An 18,646-nucleotide genomic window follows, 5' to 3' on the forward strand; every position below is an offset into this window, starting at 1 on the left:
CTTATCTCAATTTTTAAGGTCTCAAGAGCACCTCACTCCTATGGCTTTGGAAGCATCCACTACAGCACATTAGAGCTAATTTCTTCTGATCCACCTGTTAAAATATTGACAGTACTTATTACCATTAGGAGCAAGTTTATATGCTTAAATCTTGCCAGGTTCAGCATAAACATTGACAATGATAAGTTGGGCTGATGAAAACCAATCAATACTGTTTCCTACACATCACTTTTGTAATGCCTCACAGAATTACAGGTGATTAACTGCAGAAGAATATGTCAGCAGTAAAAATTAGTGTTATCTGTGGTCCATGTTTATTGGTCATTTAATTCTTATAAGTCAAATTATTTTGACTTAATATGATGCTAAATTATATTAAAACCACACAAACCAGAACCAAAATATTCATTAAGATGTAAGACTCCAATATTCATGATGAATGAACTTTCACTTAGATTTATCCTGTGTTATAAGTTAACCATATTACCTACAGTTATAAGTTTGTATAATTTAAAATATGAGAAGAAAATTTCTGCAAGAGACCAAAGCCTTGGACTTAAGAAAAGTTCAGGCTTCAGCATACCTTGTTTTGGATGAAAAGTGAGTCTAAAAAATCATCTTGTTACAGCCTGGTCAGGGGTGTGTGAAATATCTGGGCAAAGTATAAAACGAAAAGCAAAGACAACACAAAATTCCACTAACCACCCCCTACCCCACCACCAAATCTCTCTCTCTCTCTCTCTCTCTCTCTCACACACACACACACACACACACACACCCAACTAACCAAACAAGCGAGCAAGCAAACAAACAAACTGAGGGTGGGGGACACATTTCTTGACTTCTGGTGGGAGTCAGGGCTCCCAGCTCTGGAGGAGTAATCTACAGTAGCCTTTCTCAACGGATGTGAGTGGATAAAACCCTTGAGATGTTCTACAGAAAAAGGGTTCTGTAGACAAATTGGAGAAGTGCCACTCACACGCTGGAGATTACCTGTGCATGTTAGTCTATTAAAGCCAATGAGAACTTCTCCAGTAAAGACAAATGACAGTTTCCACTAGTCCAGTATTTTCCACCTTGGTTTGACCATGGACCTCTTCCCCACTCCCACTGCATTTATTAACATTTAGTGGAAGTTCTGTTTCTTGGAAAACATGTTGGGAAACACTGATCCTTGAGGTGTAAAGGCTGACAACTGAGGGAAAAAAGAGTGTGCATGGAGCAAAAGAAAAGGAAATGCTCACTGAGAACCAGAAATCCCAGACTCCTGAAAGGGTGCCAGTGTCCTCAGGTGACCTCTGTTCGGGGTTTGTGATGTCCATCTCAATCTGTCATTTCCATTCTCTTCTTAATTCCCACCTTGACAGGACTTCTCAATCTGAATCTCACTTTTCTCAATTGTAAAATCAGAGCATTTAAAGAAATGATCTTGACGGGAGGCTGAGGCAGGAGAATGGTGTAAACCCGGGAGGCGGAGCTTGCAGTGAACTGAGATCTGGCCACTGCACTCCAGCCTGGGCGACAGAGCGAGACTCTGTCTCAAAAAAAAAAAAAAAAAAAAAAAAAAAAAAATGATGTTGATTGTCCTTTCTAGGCCCAATTACACAATTCTATCTTAACTAGTATAATGGGAGAAACAGAGAAAATAGGATTTGCTTGACAAGAATTCTCTTTATGACTAACTTTTCTGGAATGCAAAATGAATGATGTATGAAATAGAAGTCCTATGATAAAACCATATGTGAACAGGTGATAACAGGTGATTCTTTTTTTTAATTTTAATTTTTGAGTTCCAGGGTACATGTGCAGGTTGTGCAGGCTTGTTACGTAGGTAAACTTGTGCCATGGTGGTTTGTTGTACCTATCAACCCACCACCTCGGTTATTAAGCCCAGCATGCATTGGCTATTCTTCCTGATGCTCTCCCTCCCCTCACTCCACCCCCTGACAGGCCCCAGTATGTGCTGTTCTCATCCCTGTGTCCATGTGTTCTCATTGTTCAGCTCCCACTTACAAGTTAGAACATGCATCTTTAGTTTTCTGTTCCTGCATTAGTTTGCTGAGGATAATGGCTTCCAGCTCCATCAATGTCCCTGCAAAGAGCATGATCTCCTTCCTTTTTTATGGCTACATAGTATTCTATGGCATATATGTACCACAATTTCTTTGTCCAGTCTGTCACTGATGGGCATTTGGGTTGATTCCATGTCTTTGCTATTGTGAACAGTGCTGCAATGAACATATGAGTGTATGTATCCTTGTAGTAGAATGATTTCTATTCCTTTGGGTATATACCCAGTAATGGGATTGCTGGGTCAAATGGTATTTCTGTTTCTAGATCTTGGAGGAAGGTCTTAATTTTCATTATTCTGGCCATTTTGATTGAAGTTTGAGAGTCACAGGGTGTAACTTGGAACAAACCAAGTTTTGATAGTGTACTTGCTGTCATTCCACAGTTTTTAAAAAGGAACAGCTCAGAAACTTCCAGAAGCAAGATCTTTAATTAAAACCAAGGGACAATTTTAAAATTGGTTCTTTCAATTAATTGTGCTTCAGGTTGTACATTCTGTGACTACATTATTCTTATTAAACACAGTTTGCACTTCAAGAAGGATCAAGATGTTATTGAAATACTGATTTAAATGAAACCAATCTAAAAATGGAAGAAATATAATAGGGCAAAATTTTTTTGGCAAAAGTGTCTATGTATTATGCTTATATCAGTATTTTTCTTTAATAAAAATTAAATTAATTGGAGATAGCAAGAACTTATAATTACCAGGCAAATGAAATCATTGATCTGATGCCATTATTGCTGACAGTTGTTTTTCCATAATTCCCACTAACCAGCTTCTGTAATTACATGATAATTTAGAGATTGATGACTTAAAAGTCACTTGTAAGTTGCATCCCGATTACATGAAACAAGGAACTGTTTGAATCAGTCCCCAAACTGATACCAAATTATCTTAAGATACACTTCTACACTGAATCAATCTATTTCTTTTAGTCTCCATTTGCAATCGTTTTGGATAAAAATGTTTGGTACACACTTGATTAGAAGAGAAGAAATTAGGCTGGACGTAGTGGCTCACACCTGTAATCCCAGCACTTTGGGAGGCTGAGGCAGGTGGATCACAAGGTTGAGAGTTCAAGATCAGCCTGGCCAAGATGGTGAAACCCCATCTCTACTAAAAATACAAAAAATTAGCCAGGCATGGTGGCACGCACCTGTAATCCCAGCTACTCTGGAGGCTGAGGCAGAGAACTGCTTAAACCTGGAGGGGCGGAGGTTGCAGTGAGCCGAGATCGCGCCACTGCACTCCAGCCTGGGCTACAGAGTGAAACTCCGTCTCAAAAAAAAAAAAAAAAAAAAAAAAAAAGAAAAAGAAAAAAATAGAAAAGTAGAAATACAGGCTCTTCCCCACAGGTGCATATGCCATTAGGCAAAGCTCCTGCCTTCTCTTCATGTGAGACCTAATCTATAGTAACAGTCTCAACCTTGACTGCACATTGGCATGGCTGGGGAGGGTTTAAAAATTTCCAATGCCCAGGCTACACTTGAGACTAGTAAGTCAGACTCTCTGGGTGCAGAACCTGGCCATCGGTATTTTTATTAACTTTGCAGAAGATTCTAACATGCAAAGAAATTTGATAACCAGTGAACATGTATAGCCTAGTTAATGAATTTCCAAGTAAACTGGTGGTACCAATTTAATTTAAAATTGGCACTGGGAAGCACATCTATTTTTCTTTTTCAACTCGTCTGTAGAAATCTCAACAGAAATGAAGCTATCTCTTTAAAAGAGGAAAATAAAATGTAAAAAGGGGATAATTAAACCTTGTGGTAGACATCTTTAGAATGTCTACTCAGATCACAGGGACTCCTTAATTGCCTTCCTCCCTCATCCATAGAAGAGGGTGCTGGTGGTCCCTGGAACAAACGAGCAAATTGGAATGCCAACTCTGGGATTTTTGAATTGAAATTGGGAGTTAACATTTCTGCATGGTTGGGTATGTGGGTACTGGAGTGGCCGAGTGCTCTGACAGGTGGACTGAGTAGCTGAGAAATGTATGAGAAGAGAGAAGACAAAAGAGGAGAAGAGATGGCAAAATCAATCAGAGATGAGTGGCAGAGCCAATGCTTCTAGACTCCCAGGATAGACATCTGTGGTTTTTACCTGCCTGACATCCCTCCCCATTTTCTTAACAGTGCCCTCTTCTCCTTCAGGGAGTATCTCATTCCCATTCCATGTGGTCCTGGGGATAACTGATGAGTTAATCCTACCATCCTCTTGCTCCTTGAGCAGAGACCTGAGGCATAAAAAAGTGGTGCTGTCAACTTGGTGTCCATCATCATGAGAAACTGTTGGTTGCTGCTATAGGGATCTCCAGGGCTGCTCTGATGTCTGTGCCTCCTAGAGCTTGATTGTTCAGCAAGTCTTTGAATTCTGGGATCAAGGGTGTCTGTTGTTTGCAATTTAAGAATCCCAACAGAGTTCACTACAGTCCTCTAGGTCCCAGTCCAAATCTATTCAGAGGCCTTATAGACTTACAGCATTCTGTTTTGGGGCATTTGAGGCACTCCTGTATCCTAAATTTTTTTTTCTTCATCTAGCTAATGTTGTTTTTGGTATTTATAACTACAAGTCTTCACTAATACAAATTCTAATTGACTCCCTTGTTTATGTAGATGGTCCTGAGACTATTTAAAGCAGAAACAAGGCCTTCCAAGCCCTATTCCAATCTTTAAGGTCATAATCAAGATAACCCAACTTTTTTATCATTTTGCATGCTTTGGAAAGCTTAATTTATTCATTTTTGTTTTGTAAGTATGAACATCTTGGAGAGAAATTTATAACAAAGGCATACTTTGTGAACAACAGGATTAAAAGCTTATCAAACACAAATATGGTTCTAAATAATGTATGATACATGGAATAGGAGTCCAAATCTACTTCTGAAAAAGAGCTCTTACTTCCTCTATCAAGCAATATTAAATGAAATTATAGTACCACCATTAAATCCAACTGTACACCAATAAATTTTTATTTCCAATGGTACTCTTCTTTATTAAAAAATCTTTATTAAATAACAAAATATGCCAGCTAATATAATAAGTTTGAGCTCAATATTAATATAGTTGGCACACAATTCAAGGCTGTCTACCCGAATGCAGGAAGCACATGATTTTTTCCTTGTGATCCAGCAAGCAGAGTTACACGGACATCAACTGAAAAACCAAAGAAAGCCTCTGGGACTTCTCCAGGCCCAGGCGACAGGAGTGGTGTGGGGGGTGTGTGTGTGTGTGCATGTGGCGGTGGAGGGATTTCAAAAAGGTGATTTCTTGTGAAATATAGATTTATGGAGCTAGATGTGAACCTATTATTAGAATTAAGAGATAATTGGCAAAATATTTTTTTTTTTAACAGAAAAATATAGTGCTAAGCAGCTTAAGTGATTAACAATGTTGTGATCTTTGGCAAACTCTGGATGAACTATAATGAAATGGAAATAGTGGGGCCAGTGCCAATAAAATGTGATCATAAAGTCTGACCAGTTCACAATGTTTCCTTTTCTAAAAGTCGAAGAGAAGGAAAGTATCATATAGGAATATTCTGGAAAAGAAAGTGGGGTGAATGAAAAGAAGCAGTTTAAAAGCTATTCTTCTTACCATCATACTTTATTTTTAATACAAATGTCATAAAAGGTACCCAGGCATCTTTTAAACAAAAATACATTTTCTGTATATCAAGCCATCATTTACAGATTAACACTGTAAAAAATCTGAATGAATAACTCTTAATTTGTTTATATAAAATTATCTGAAATAAAATTTTACGTAGAATGAGAACAAACAAGAACCAATTCAAACTCCTAAAATCTTGCCTCTGTATTAATTTCTTCAGTTTCAAAATCATACTCATCTACAAAAGGAATGCGGGATTCTTAACATTGAACATTACTTACAAAATGAATTCGTTTCTCTCAGTTACTGTTGATTCTGTGGCACCCAACACATAGGTGACTCTTTGAGGGACCCAGAACTGCTCTCCTGCTCCAGCTGGGAGTGCCTGTTCCCTGCCCTGGAAGGAGGCATTATACCAACTCATAGTATTTCCCAGTTTGGGGGTCAAAGTAACAGTTCAGACAAGGGTCATACAACAAAGTCAGTACTTCCTCGTCCTCTTCCACACTGAGGTCTTCTTCACCTGTGGGCAAGGGGAACCACAGACACATTAGCTGTTGGCTTGGCCCGGAATCCCTAAACAAAGGGCAACAAAGCAGGAATCACCATCTCTCCTGGGGGATTTTCTTTATGCAGGTTGAAAGTTTAGGCTGGAAGGGAGGAGCGCTGTGGAAGCGGTGAGACTCTACACATGCGGTGCCAGGTGGAGAAGAAACACCGGTGAGCAGAAGGACCAACTTTATGACAAAGGACAAGAAAAATTGAGTGTGGAGAACTGGCGGGAGGGGAAAGAAGAAAGGGAGAGCGCCAAAAGACTTAAGAGTTGTGCTCATTAGGATTAGAAAACTTGCCAGGATCCAAAACTAGTTGTCAAAGTTCTAAACGTCTTCATGGGCCAGAGCTGTACAAAATGCAAAACAGTGCAAACTAACTAATAAAACAGAAAACTTGATCCTCATTCAATCATCCTAAAAAGGCTACCAAACATATATGAATTAAAATAATAGAACTATAAGATACATAGAACAGACAGTATACACAGAGAACAAAATGTCAGATGATTTGTAGTTTTATTAGTGGTAGGGGAGAAATCTGTTAAGTTTTTTGGGGATACGAACATGGCTTAATGTTTTCTCTTGTGACAGGCATTTAGATGGATTGGACAGAGAGGACTCCACCTACTGTCTAAGTCATTATCAAGGCCTGCTGGCTTCCAATAAATGGCATGAAATGAAAAAAAACTGTTTTAAAAAGATGTTTCCTGAGCACCTTTTATGTGCCCAGTATTGTGCTAAGTACCTTCGTATTCACAAGTGAGTGCATTCTGAGTACTTCTGAAAGTTCATGTAATGAGTTCAGAGGCTGAGAGGTCAAGACCTTCCCAGCCAGAGAAGATCAGAGAGTAGGCTCAGGGAGAAAGAAGTGACTAAGACAACACTCCTCTCTCTTCAAAAGCTATTAAAGACCAAAACCAAACCAAAACCAAACCCCAAACGAAACCCAACTGAAGCTTTGGGCTATGTGCTCACCACGGTGAGCTTCAGAAGAGTTTGGATGCTGGGCATGGTGCAGGGCTCACTTATAATAGAGGTTCAATAAAAATGGAATGTTTCTTGAAGGTGTGAATAAAAGCCCATGATCTTAAGTGTCACTGCCCAGAGGAAGGGAAGACGGTGGTGGTGGTTGTGGGGTTCCATCTTACTCAGCCAAAATCAGACCAAGCTGGTACCTGAACATTGTCAGGACATTGACAAACTGGAGTTAGGTCCGAGGGAGTGGTGCCTAGATGGTGAATTGGGGGATTAAAACTGTACCACAGCCATTCCTCTGCCCACTCTTCTCGTAATCATCCAAAAACACATTTAGCATGATCCTTCCATGAGCTGGACACTGAGTTAGGTGTTCAGGACATGATGGTAGGAAACAATCCCTATTCTTAAGGACTGTGCAGAGAAGCAAGTGAAATGTGAAATCAGCTGCTTCTTGTGAGTTGAGTTCAGTGTTAGCAGTCCTTAAAAGTGGAGTTCAACTGAGGAATGATTACATGTCTTGCTTGCTAATACCTCAATTGGTAGAGCCCTTGATGATTTAGAAAGCACTTTCTCATGTAGTAGTTCCTTTGGCCCTCATGACCCTGTGAAATAGGCAGGAATTATCATGCCCATTTTATAGATGAGGAAACCAGGGTTCACAAAGTTGAACAGCTCATCTGAGGTTGGTTGGTGAGTAAGAGGCAGAGCTGAGGACAAACTCTCAGTTTCCAGACTAGGAGTTCAGTGTTCTTTCTACCAGTCAGAGTACTTTGTACCACTCTATTCAGTCGGACCTTGATTATGCTAAAAGAGTGGTGTAACATGTTTAATTGGGAGTTATTACATTAAATTTAGACATAGGAAAGACTAATAAAAAATTTAAAGGTGTCTTACATTTTAATAAATCAGGTTTGGAAACAAAGAAATCTGATTTCTTATAGTCCAAAAATATTGTTAAAGATGAGAGAGTCCCTGGGGGAGGGCAGAGGCAAACAGTTCAATAAGTCCAAATGAAATGGGCTTGTTAACTTCAGAAAAGAGAAAGCTTAATGAGGTGACAGCAGCCCTTCTGGATTCAAGCATATGAAGGGTGGCATAGAAATGAGAAGTTAAGGCCGGGCGCGGTGGCTCAAGCCTGTAATCCCAGCACTTTGGGAGGCCAAGACGGGCGGATCACGAGGTCAGGAGATCGACACCACCCTGGCTAACACGGTGAAACCCCGTCTCTACTAAAAAAAAAAAAAAAAAACTAGCCGGGCGAGGTGGCGGGCGCCTGTAGTCCCAGCTACTCGGGAGGCTGAGGCAGGAGAATGGCGTAAACCCGGGAGGCGGAGCTTGCAGTGAGCTGAGATCTGGCCACTGCACTCCAGCCTGGGCGACAGAGCGAGACTCCGTCTCAACAACAACAACAACAAAAAAAAAAAAAAAAAAAAAAGAAATGAGAAGTTAAGAAAATCTGGGGTTCCAGGAGGAAGCAATAGGATCAACAGGTGGAAGCTAAGAGGAGTCATATTTTTGGGGGTGCTTAGCACAAGGAAGAATTTTCTAAGCATTAGAGCTGACCAGCAAATGAAACATGTACTCTGGAAAGGGTGAAGCAGAGAGTGGGGCAACCATTTGTGCAGAATTTTGTAGATGAACCCTGCTTAGGACAGGGGACCAGATCCAACAATCCCCGCAGTGCTTTTGATGAGCTTCTGTGACTCTGGGCTGCAGCAGTTTATATCTTTGAAGTGTGAAAGGACTTTGCTAACAACCACATGAGCTGACCTGCGCACCCCGCACAGTCTCTAATTAAGAGCAGGAACTCAGAGAAGGAAGGCTGCCTTTCCTTTATCTTCTTCTGTTGTCTTCAGAGTCCCCAGGGCCCTGCCTCTGTCCTTGAGAGTACTCCTCAAATGGTCATTCCATATTGAAAATGACCCCCTTTAGATCACTTTTTCGTATCAAAGGAGAGTATGTACATCCTCTACTTTCATATACTCAATCTATTATGCCTTTAAAGTTTGGACTACTTGAGAGAAATGAATAAAATTAGTTTTTTCAATTAGTATCTGCTATGTGATTGAGCTGGGCATAGTCTAGTTGTGAATGTGACACAAACACATGAAACAAAAGCAACTACTAAAGATTCATGAGGAGTTAAACTGGAAGGCTCTACAGCCGAGTGGCTAAGCGCACTCAAGGGCTCTAGAATCCAATACACTGGGGGCGAATGGAAGCTCGGCTGCTTACAGCCTGAAAGCTGGCTACAGATCATTTCACCTCATCGGACCTTGGTTTCCTTGTTTACAAAATGGGAATAACAACGCCTATTTGGTAGGGTTTTGAGGAAGATTAAATTAGACACTGGTAGTATGTATAACACAGCACACATAGTAGTTGTTTAATAAATGATAGTTACTATTAGGGATGATAATAAAATAAATCATGAACTATGGGCTATAACTTTCTTAGTAACTCAGGATAGAAGTACTGATATAGCTTAAAGTGTAAGAAAAGGCTTCATAGAGGTAGGAAGGATGACGTTTAGATGATGGAGTCAGACAGACTGACTTCCAAATCCCATTTCTACCATATCACAGCTGTGGGATATTGGGAAATTCACTGCTCTGAGCCCCGGCTTCCTTATATGTAAAGTACAATAATAACAGTATCTGTCGTTATTCCTATGAGGAGTGAATAACACTCAGCACACGTACACAGTTAAGTACTCAGTAAATGTTGTTAGCACCATCATCATGGAAAACGGCATATGTGAGCCAGACACAAGAAGGGTTATGTAAATTTATACCTTATTCCCTACCCCAAAACTGAATCTGTTTGATTTTTTTTTACAACCCCAAAACATAGTGGATTTGAAAGAAATAGAAAGACCCCCAATTAGTTTTATATAGAACATTATGATAAATTTATCTTATAAATAAAAAAACAGTTCTTACACTAAAAATCATGTATGTTTCCAAAAGTAAAACTATTTTTTTCCATCAGGTGTAACGTTTAAATCACATATCCCTGAGGTAAATGATTATGAGTGAAACTCTCAGGCACCTGCCATTGGATTCTGTCTTACTCCATCAGCACATCGTGAGGAACTCTGACCTCTGGCACACAAGAGTTATATGTTATATAATTATTTAATGTATTCTGTACCTGCACTTGCAAAAAAGATTTTTTTAAGCTGGTGCTATTAAATGAGAAAACACAATATATTTGCAATCAGTCAGGAATCTTTCAAGATGAAAACAACCATCGTAATGGCCATGGGTCTTTATCACCCATTTGCAAAGGGATCGAGGTAAATCCAATTCATTAGTAGAGGTTTTGCCACATAATGCCTACAAACTGGAGCAATAACTGTGATATAAATGCATTCGTTCCAATACATATCACTACAGAATGGGACCCTCATGCATTATAACCATGGGGAGTAAGATAGGTTTTGAGGTACCAAAGCTTCAAATGGATGAATTTTAAAACTACCAACAATGACATTCATACAAAAATTGGGTGAGATTATGTATAATTTTATGTTGAAGTAAGGGCTTTAAACTTACATAAAAGGTTTTGTTTTCATTGTAACTTAATTTTCAAAGCCTCCAACTTACATCATTTTGCCATTATAATCCCTACGTAATGAAATTATAATATCATTAAGCAATTACCACTATGATGTCAAGCATTGGGAAATGTTTTGAAAGGTAATTATCGTGGATGGGTATGGGGTAATTTTCAATTATATTCTTGGATAGAGCTGAGTTTGTTTTTCCTCAAAATGCTAAATTGCTCTATTTAAAGATTGGCTACAGAAACTCTAGAAGGACAAATTAACAAATAAAACCATTTTCTGCTACTATACTAAGAGCATCTGGATAGGGGTCCAAATTACATTTTTTTCTCTTCTACACACAATAAAGCCATTTCTAGTGAAATAAAATTACCTTTCAGATAATAATCTATTTACAAACTTTCAGCCTCATCCACTTTGAAATTGGTTAACAGCAATAACAGAAGAAAAACCAATGGAGCCAGACCAAATGCAGCAACATAGGCTGCCCTCCTCTCGGTAGATCAGCTCGGGTAAGTAATCCCTCCAGTTCACCTTCTGAAAGTCAATTAATATAAATGTTTAATTATCTATATTTAATGCATTTTAACTGTAGATAATAGAAAACCTACACGTACACAAGATATCTCTTCAAGCTTGAAAACAAATGATGTGGCTCTAGTTTATCAGACTTAAAAATCTCTGAATCAAGACATTGAACTTGATTCTCGATTTTCTGACACTGCCATCTACATTTTTTTTAAGTTAATGTATTTTCTCTCCTATAGATCTTGAGAACTGATTGACTGTATTTTTATGTGCATACTAATACACTATTGTTTAAGCAATTCAACAGTGAGGGATCACCATTTGGAGCAGTCAGCCTTAGGATCAATGAAGATGACATTTTAGATAAGATTCTGCTGAGTACTGGGTGCTTGCAAACTCTACCACCAACATATCTCACAGTAGGGCAAAATTAACTCACACCAAAGCCTGAGAAAGTCCACTGTGAACTGCTGAATTTTGGTTCTCAGCAAACATGTGCCCTCAAATGGGAGAAAGATAAATAACCAACAATGGAATGAAAACAATGAAATGCTACTTTCTTCTAATTAGAGGGCTATATTGTTTTTGAAAGGCAAATAACATGGTATTATTATAGTTCAGGTGTTATTTGGGCAATAGGTACATTACCCCTTTTGTAAAAACTGGTGGCTATATTTTACTTGGAAAATGCTATTTTAGGGAACATGTTGAAGAATTTGGATCATTAATTAGGAATTACTACAATTTCATTCTTTCCAGATAGTCTCTACTTATAAATATGCAGTGATTCAGATGTCCAGTTGTAACTGTGTGTTTTACAACTCTAAAAGCACTTTGTTACACGTGAAGGAAGGCACCTCTCCAAGGTACTGAGCTCTGAAGTCAACAGAGCCCATAGTCTTTTAGGAGCCTAATTTTAAGCAAGGTATCAACATTGAGCTATGGGAAAATGCATCCCAATTCCAGCAAGGAAAGCTGGGACCAGCCTTCTGGGTTGCACCTGGGGGATGGGTAGGTGGGGTGGTTCTGGAATAGGAGAAAGAGCCTCAAACACCTGCAATGTGTTTTGCTCTACTGGAGAGTTCACTTCCAGTGGCCCTGAAAAGAAGGCATCTCTTGATACCAGTGAGGCACTGATTTCCCCCTTCTCTAATCACTTCCTGCAGAGAAGACTTGCCCAGGACCCTGAGAGCTATGTAAGAGAAAATATCACCCTACTCACAGGGGAAGCAGCAGGGGCTCTGCATTAAAGGAATGTTAGAAATACCATGAACCATTTTATAATCTGAGAGTTGAGGTGGGGTCCTATGGGTCTAAAAAGAGTACCAAGGTAACTATTGTTTTATCCAGAAAGCTTCAAGAAAATACAACTTCCTAAATTAAAAAAATTACAGTGAGGCCGGGCGCAGTGGCTCAGGCCTGTAATCCCAGCACTTTGGGAGGCCGAGACAGGTGGATCACGAGGTCAGGAGATCAAGACCATCCTGGCTAACCCGGTGAAACCCCGTCTCTACTAAAAAATACAAAAAAAAAAAGGCGAGGTGGCGGGCGCCTGTGGTCCCAGCTACTTGGGAGGCTGAGGCAGGAGAATGGCGTGAACCCGGGAGGCGGAGCTTGCAGTGAGCTGAGATCCGGCCACTGCACTCCAGCCTAGGGGACAGAGCGAGACTCCGTCTCAAAAAAAAAAAAAAAAAAATTACACTGGATGTTTCAGTCATGTGGTTCTTATCCACCTAAATAGGGATTCTGTGGTCATACTACAGTGTGGGATTTAAGGGTGTGGACCCTGGTCAGACAGGCCTGGGTCAGTGTCCTGATGCACACTCAGGGTCTGTGGCCCAGGCTAGCCCCTTACCTCATCTGTAAAGTGGGAACATAATATAACCCCACACTAAGCAGTGTTGGGAGGAGGTATGAGGAAATGCACAGAAAAATTCCAAACAGTGCCGGGTACACAACGGTGCTTAATTAATGCTGGCTTATTATTTTCATATCACCAATATTGCTCTTTTGGGGAAAGTCTCCTTTGCATCTGAAATAAATCTTCGAGGTACAAAAAAGATCAAAAGAATAAATCAAATCATTCTCATATTTCCCATGGCCAGTAGAGTCACTCATTCACTCATCAAATATTTATGGGGCATTTACTGTGTCCTAGAAACCACACTAGGTACTAGGGGTACCACAGTTGTTCAGCAACTTTTAGACTCAGAGTATTAGGTAAATGTCAAAGAATTCCATGGCAGTTAATAGGAGGGCAGTGAAAGAATTCCTCTGTTGGAGAAGAGCAGGCAGCTAGATCCTAACCCCCACTTTAGCCAGAGCAGAGCTTTTATCTCTTCCATACATGAGGATTCCTTCTTTCTGGTTAACTGTGAGAAGCCATAAAATTTCTGTAAACTCTTTACTAGTAATTTGGATATTACATCTATAAAATAAGCATCTGCTACCTATTTATATCTCATGGGAGATTAATCAATGTCCATGTGGGAATATTCTGTGTGGCTTTGCCATAAAAAAGGTACAAGAATATTATTTTTATGAGACTCAGGCAACTCCCAAACTCCTTCTGAATGCCTTTCTTACTCAAAATCTATGTAAACTGCAAGATAGGGCTACAGGCCTGAAAAGAGAGGTCGTTATTATTCCATTTTGGAGCTGGTAAGCATGAATAATTTAAGAGTCATAACTGTAAAGGAACAAATGTCAAAAACAAATTGACAACTATTCTTTGAGCAAAGTATGGTTCATTTTCAAAAGGTCATTTTAGTAGTTTTCTCAAATAAGTTCTGAAATCTTAACTTCCCATTTTTACATTTCACACAAGCTCCAGGAAAACACATTTTAGTAAGTGTTAAGGGCACCATGTCCAGGGTAATTGATATTCAGCAAGTGTGTTACAGCCCAGGAGGAGCTGTGAAAAGCTGACCGTTTCCCATCCAGTGGGATGTCAGAGATCTGAATGCAGTGCTCTTCCTGCTGGCCAACTGTGCTGGAAACTGGGCTGTTCACTTGAAGGTGGCATTCATGCACTTGAGACATTCTGGATGAGCAGAAACTGGCTGTGACACAAACTTCTACTGAATAAAGTAGGGACAGATATAACTCATGCATTTACTTTTGTATGGCCTGGGGCAAGTTTTCTAGAATTATGTATTAGGCAGAGTATATCTCCCCGCTGTTAAAATGCAGTAATACCTCCAGCCGCAGAAATGCCTCTTGGCCTCGCCATCTCTGATAGAGGTATGATGGCTCAGCACATCCCTGCATTGCCCTAAGTCCCAATGTAACTATGTGGAAGATGGTATAATAATAGTATCTATACCTCACTAGGCTGTTGTGAGAATTCAAGTGCACATGTAGGCCCAGAACACAGGAAGATTAAATAAGTAGCTATTATTATTTATATCCTACAAGTCCAAAAGTGGGCAATATCTTTCCCTGTGAACTAGTCCTCAGGCACCACATTCACATCCCAATGAAATGGTTCTGTAGAAAGGGCACCGATGTGGGAGAAGCCTGGGCCCTAATCCCAGCTAGGGCTCTGACTGGGCATTTGATCTTGGTCAAGTCATTTACCTCTTTAGGCAAATTGAGGAGTTGGACCACATCCGTGTTTTTAACTGGTTCATCAGAGCCCCAGGGCAGGATTCTGAGATCCTAACCCCCACTTTAGCCAGAGCAGAGCTTTTGTGTCTTCCATACATGAGGATTCCATATGAGATTTCACTTGAAAGAAAAGTTATTACTGTTTATGAATAAAGTTTAAGAGCCATGGCATAAGGTGATCTATAACTTTTTAACTGCCACAATGTATGGGTCGAAGTTTAATACTCTCATAATTAAATTTTAGAAATATATCAAATATACCAAAAAAATTAGAATGGGGGGAAAGTTGAAAGTCAGATTTCAATGAATTGCTCTACTTTTTCCTGCCAAGCTTGTAATAAAAAAAAGGACTAAAGAGTATTTCCCACCCTCCTTTCCTCCCTTTATTCCTTCTCTTCTCCTTTCTAATGAGAACATAGAGAATCTAATATACACTGGAACTTGCACAGGGCACCAAGGATCCAGGAGTGAGCAAACTGACAGTCTCCTAAAAACTCAGAGGCTACTTAGGAGGAAAGGCAATAAACAAGTAGACAAATCAAGATTTTCAGACTGTGAAAAGGCATGCAGATGATGTCAGAAGGTGAAGTGAGAGAACACAGTGAGTGGCAGACTGATCTACTTAGGTAAAAGTGTCTGGGAAGGCCTTTAAGAAGATAAACAACATGCAAATACCCAGGCCTGGCAATTCCATATCCAGTGATCCTGCCCTTCATTCAGCTGTTCACTCCCTTGGCCTTGCCTTAGATCTAGTCAACTGTGGCTACCTGTCATTTCTAATAAGCATGGGTGGGAGGAGAAGGGGGCAGACTCAAGGCTAACAGGTGACCAGAGGTATCTCTCTCTTTTTTAAAGAACTTAGCCAGTGAGCCCTCGAGATATTTTAATTTGCTTTTTCCTGTAGATCAGAAACTCTTAATGGAAAAATAATATTTCAACTCCCGGTTTTATATATACATATTTTAGTAGGTAATCTACTTACCCAGTTCAAAACCCACAAAGGATAAAAATATAGTGGCTGGGCTCTGGGGCCAGGATGCATGGGTTCAAATCCTAGCTTTGTGCCTCAGTAGTTGTGGGATGTTGGGCAAGTCATTTGAGAACTTTGTGCCTCAGTTTCCTCAGCTGTAACACACACACACACACACACATACACACATGCACACACACAGCTTCCTCCTGGTGGTGGTGTGAGGGCTAAATGTAATGACTTGGTGTCTGGCATAAAGTAAGTGCTAAATGAATGATGTCATGCAACAAGAACCCAGGAAGGGTTCCAGACTGCTCATAATCATACTTCCCTTCCCCTTCCGATGATATAAACTGGAAACTTGAGCCCATAATTTTTCTTCAACACTTTAGCAGAACAGATGGAAACACTATCTCAGCATACTGGTAAGTATGGACTCTCTTATGCCGCCTAAAACTATACAATTAACAGGCCATTAACCAAATGGGAAACACTGTTTTTTGATGGTGTTAATTAACTACAAACCACTCAAGCATATCAGAAAATGGGAAGATGAGTAAATAGAAAATGCTTGTTTTTGGAGGCATTAATCAACTACAAACCACCCAAGCGTACGGGAAAAGGGCCAGGGGACAGCTGATAAAAATCCAAGGTGACAGGCAGAAGGGATGCTTGATCTGGGTAACACTGGCCAGCACATTTCTAAAATTCTCTGAATTTGCCCTCAATGGAAGTTCTGTTTACCTTCAACATAACTGAGCTCCTGCTGTCAGAACTGGGCTTGGCAACGGTGACTTTAAGACATCCTTCCAGCTGCTTCTTGCTAATATATACCTTGGGTGCCTTTGCTCAAGGACCACGCTCTCAGTTCCTGTGGCTTATTTAGGACACCTAACATAACACATTATTTGTTCCCTCACAGCAAGGTCTCCTCCTGACAGCCAAGATTCTATTTTTCTGTCATAAGTAATTATAAATGCACACCTCTAAAAAGATTCCCAATTTGAGGGGCATAATCTATTTTAGATAGTAAATCACAGAGACATCTCCATCCCTTGGGCGGCCAAAACGTACAACTCAGATGTATGAGCTCTCACTCTGAATTCTCCACACCTAAAGAAAAATGCGATGCTCTACTTTTTCTCCCTGGGGCAGTTAGGAAAAAAAAAAAAAAAACTGGCACTTTTTTTGGAGCAATTTATATTGGTTTCACTTCCACTTTTTTCAAAGCTTCAGATATAACATTTCCGTCTTCAAAACTCAACCCAGGGCCGGGCGCGGTGGCTCAAGCCTGTAATCCCAGCACTTTGGGAGGCCGAGATGGGCGGATCACGAGGTCAGGAGATCGAGACCATCCTGGCTAAGAGTGAAACCCCGTCTCTACTAAAAAATACAAAAAAACGAGCCGGGCGAGGTGGCGGGCGCCTGTAGTCCCAGCTACTCGGGAGGCTGAGGCAGGAGAATGGCGTAAACCCGGGAGGCGGAGCTTGCAGTGAGCTGAGATCCGGCCACTGCACTCCAGCCCGGGCGACAGAGCGAGACTCCGTCTCAAAAAAAAAAAAAAAAAAAAAAAAAAAAAAAAAAAAAAAAAAAAAAACAAAACTCAACCCAGAAAACTGTCTGAGAGAGTCCCACTCTGAGGTTATTTGTCACTCCAATTATGCACTTGAGATTTGCACCATGACTCTGCCATCTCAACTCCTCAGTTTTCACCAGAGATTCTCTTATGTTCTTCCACCACGCACACCTCACAGTCAAGTTCCCTGCTTACAACCAGAAACTAATGGTTCATCTTTATGGCTCATGCCAACCGAATGAACACCTGGCAAATTTTCATTCCTGGTTCCTTCTGATTTTTATCTTACTAATACCTATCGTAGCTACGTGACAGCTTCTGCTTTAATGCAAAGGTTGTATCTCTGCATTCATGGAAACAGGTATCTGAGTGACGTTGAAACATCGTGTCTGCTGTATAGTAATGCCAACAGCTGGTATTTGCTAGTCATTCTAAGTGCTTCATATATAGCACCTCGCTGAATCTTCACAAGGAACAATCGGGGGAGCACTATTATTCATATTATTTTATAGATGTAGTAATCAAAATTCATAAAGGTCACACAGTGGGAATTGGTAGCGCTGAAATTCAGATGAAGGTCAATTTGACATCCAAATTCTTATACCTTAAACTATATTTTTCCCTGGTATTAACCTTTAGAAGAACAAGGGTAATTTCTCTCATCATCTTTTTAGTTGTAAAGAATCCATTATTCTAAAAAATGAGGTTCAGGTTACCTCATTTAGGGTGTGTAAGACTAAGTGATCAACATTTAATAAAAACAGTGGCATCTCAAAGTGATGGATTCTCTCTATTTATAGTAAATTATTTTTATTTTCTTGTGCATATCGTTTTTCATATTCCCACCTTGAACACTCAGACTTTCAGAGGAATCTGGACGCTGCTCAGCCGGCTGTTGACTGGGAGGAACAATTGGTGGGCTCAACATATTTAACCAGTCCCTAAAAAGAAAACAAAGTGAATGAGCATGTCTGGAGTTCCACATATAGATTTTATGTTTCCCATGGATTTTCAGTTCCCTGGGGCTTCCACAAAGAAACACTTTTTCCTCCTTCATATTTCAGAAAGACAGACGTCCAGATATCAATATCCAGTTTTGTAAATTGGTTAATATGGAGTCAATCACTTAACTAGCCAGTTTGAGAAATACTTCAACTAAATGAATATTCCTCTCA

The 18,646-nt window shown here is 40.1% G+C and overlaps 1 protein-coding gene across 5 annotated transcripts in view; it reads right to left on the reverse strand.

Moving 5' to 3' along the window:
- Window positions 1–5,661: 5,661 nt before the first annotated feature.
- Window positions 5,662–18,646, reverse strand: part of CFAP20DC (CFAP20 domain containing) — a 320,674-nt gene continuing 307,689 nt past the window's right edge. For all 5 annotated transcript variants that reach the window (XM_033210293.1, XM_033210292.1, XM_033210295.1 and 2 more), the window contains 2 exons: window positions 18,318–18,412; window positions 5,662–6,211 (listed from right to left, as the gene is read on the reverse strand). In XM_033210293.1, the coding sequence (XP_033066184.1) occupies window positions 6,099–6,211; window positions 18,318–18,412 (208 nt within the window). In that variant the 3' untranslated portion in view covers window positions 5,662–6,098. The remainder of the gene's footprint in view (window positions 6,212–18,317; window positions 18,413–18,646) is intronic.

The sequence above is a fragment of the Trachypithecus francoisi genome, unplaced genomic scaffold (genome assembly GCF_009764315.1).
Source record: "Trachypithecus francoisi isolate TF-2019V2 unplaced genomic scaffold, Tfra_2.0 Lachesis_group0, whole genome shotgun sequence".
NCBI classification, from domain to species: domain Eukaryota; kingdom Metazoa; phylum Chordata; class Mammalia; order Primates; family Cercopithecidae; genus Trachypithecus; species Trachypithecus francoisi.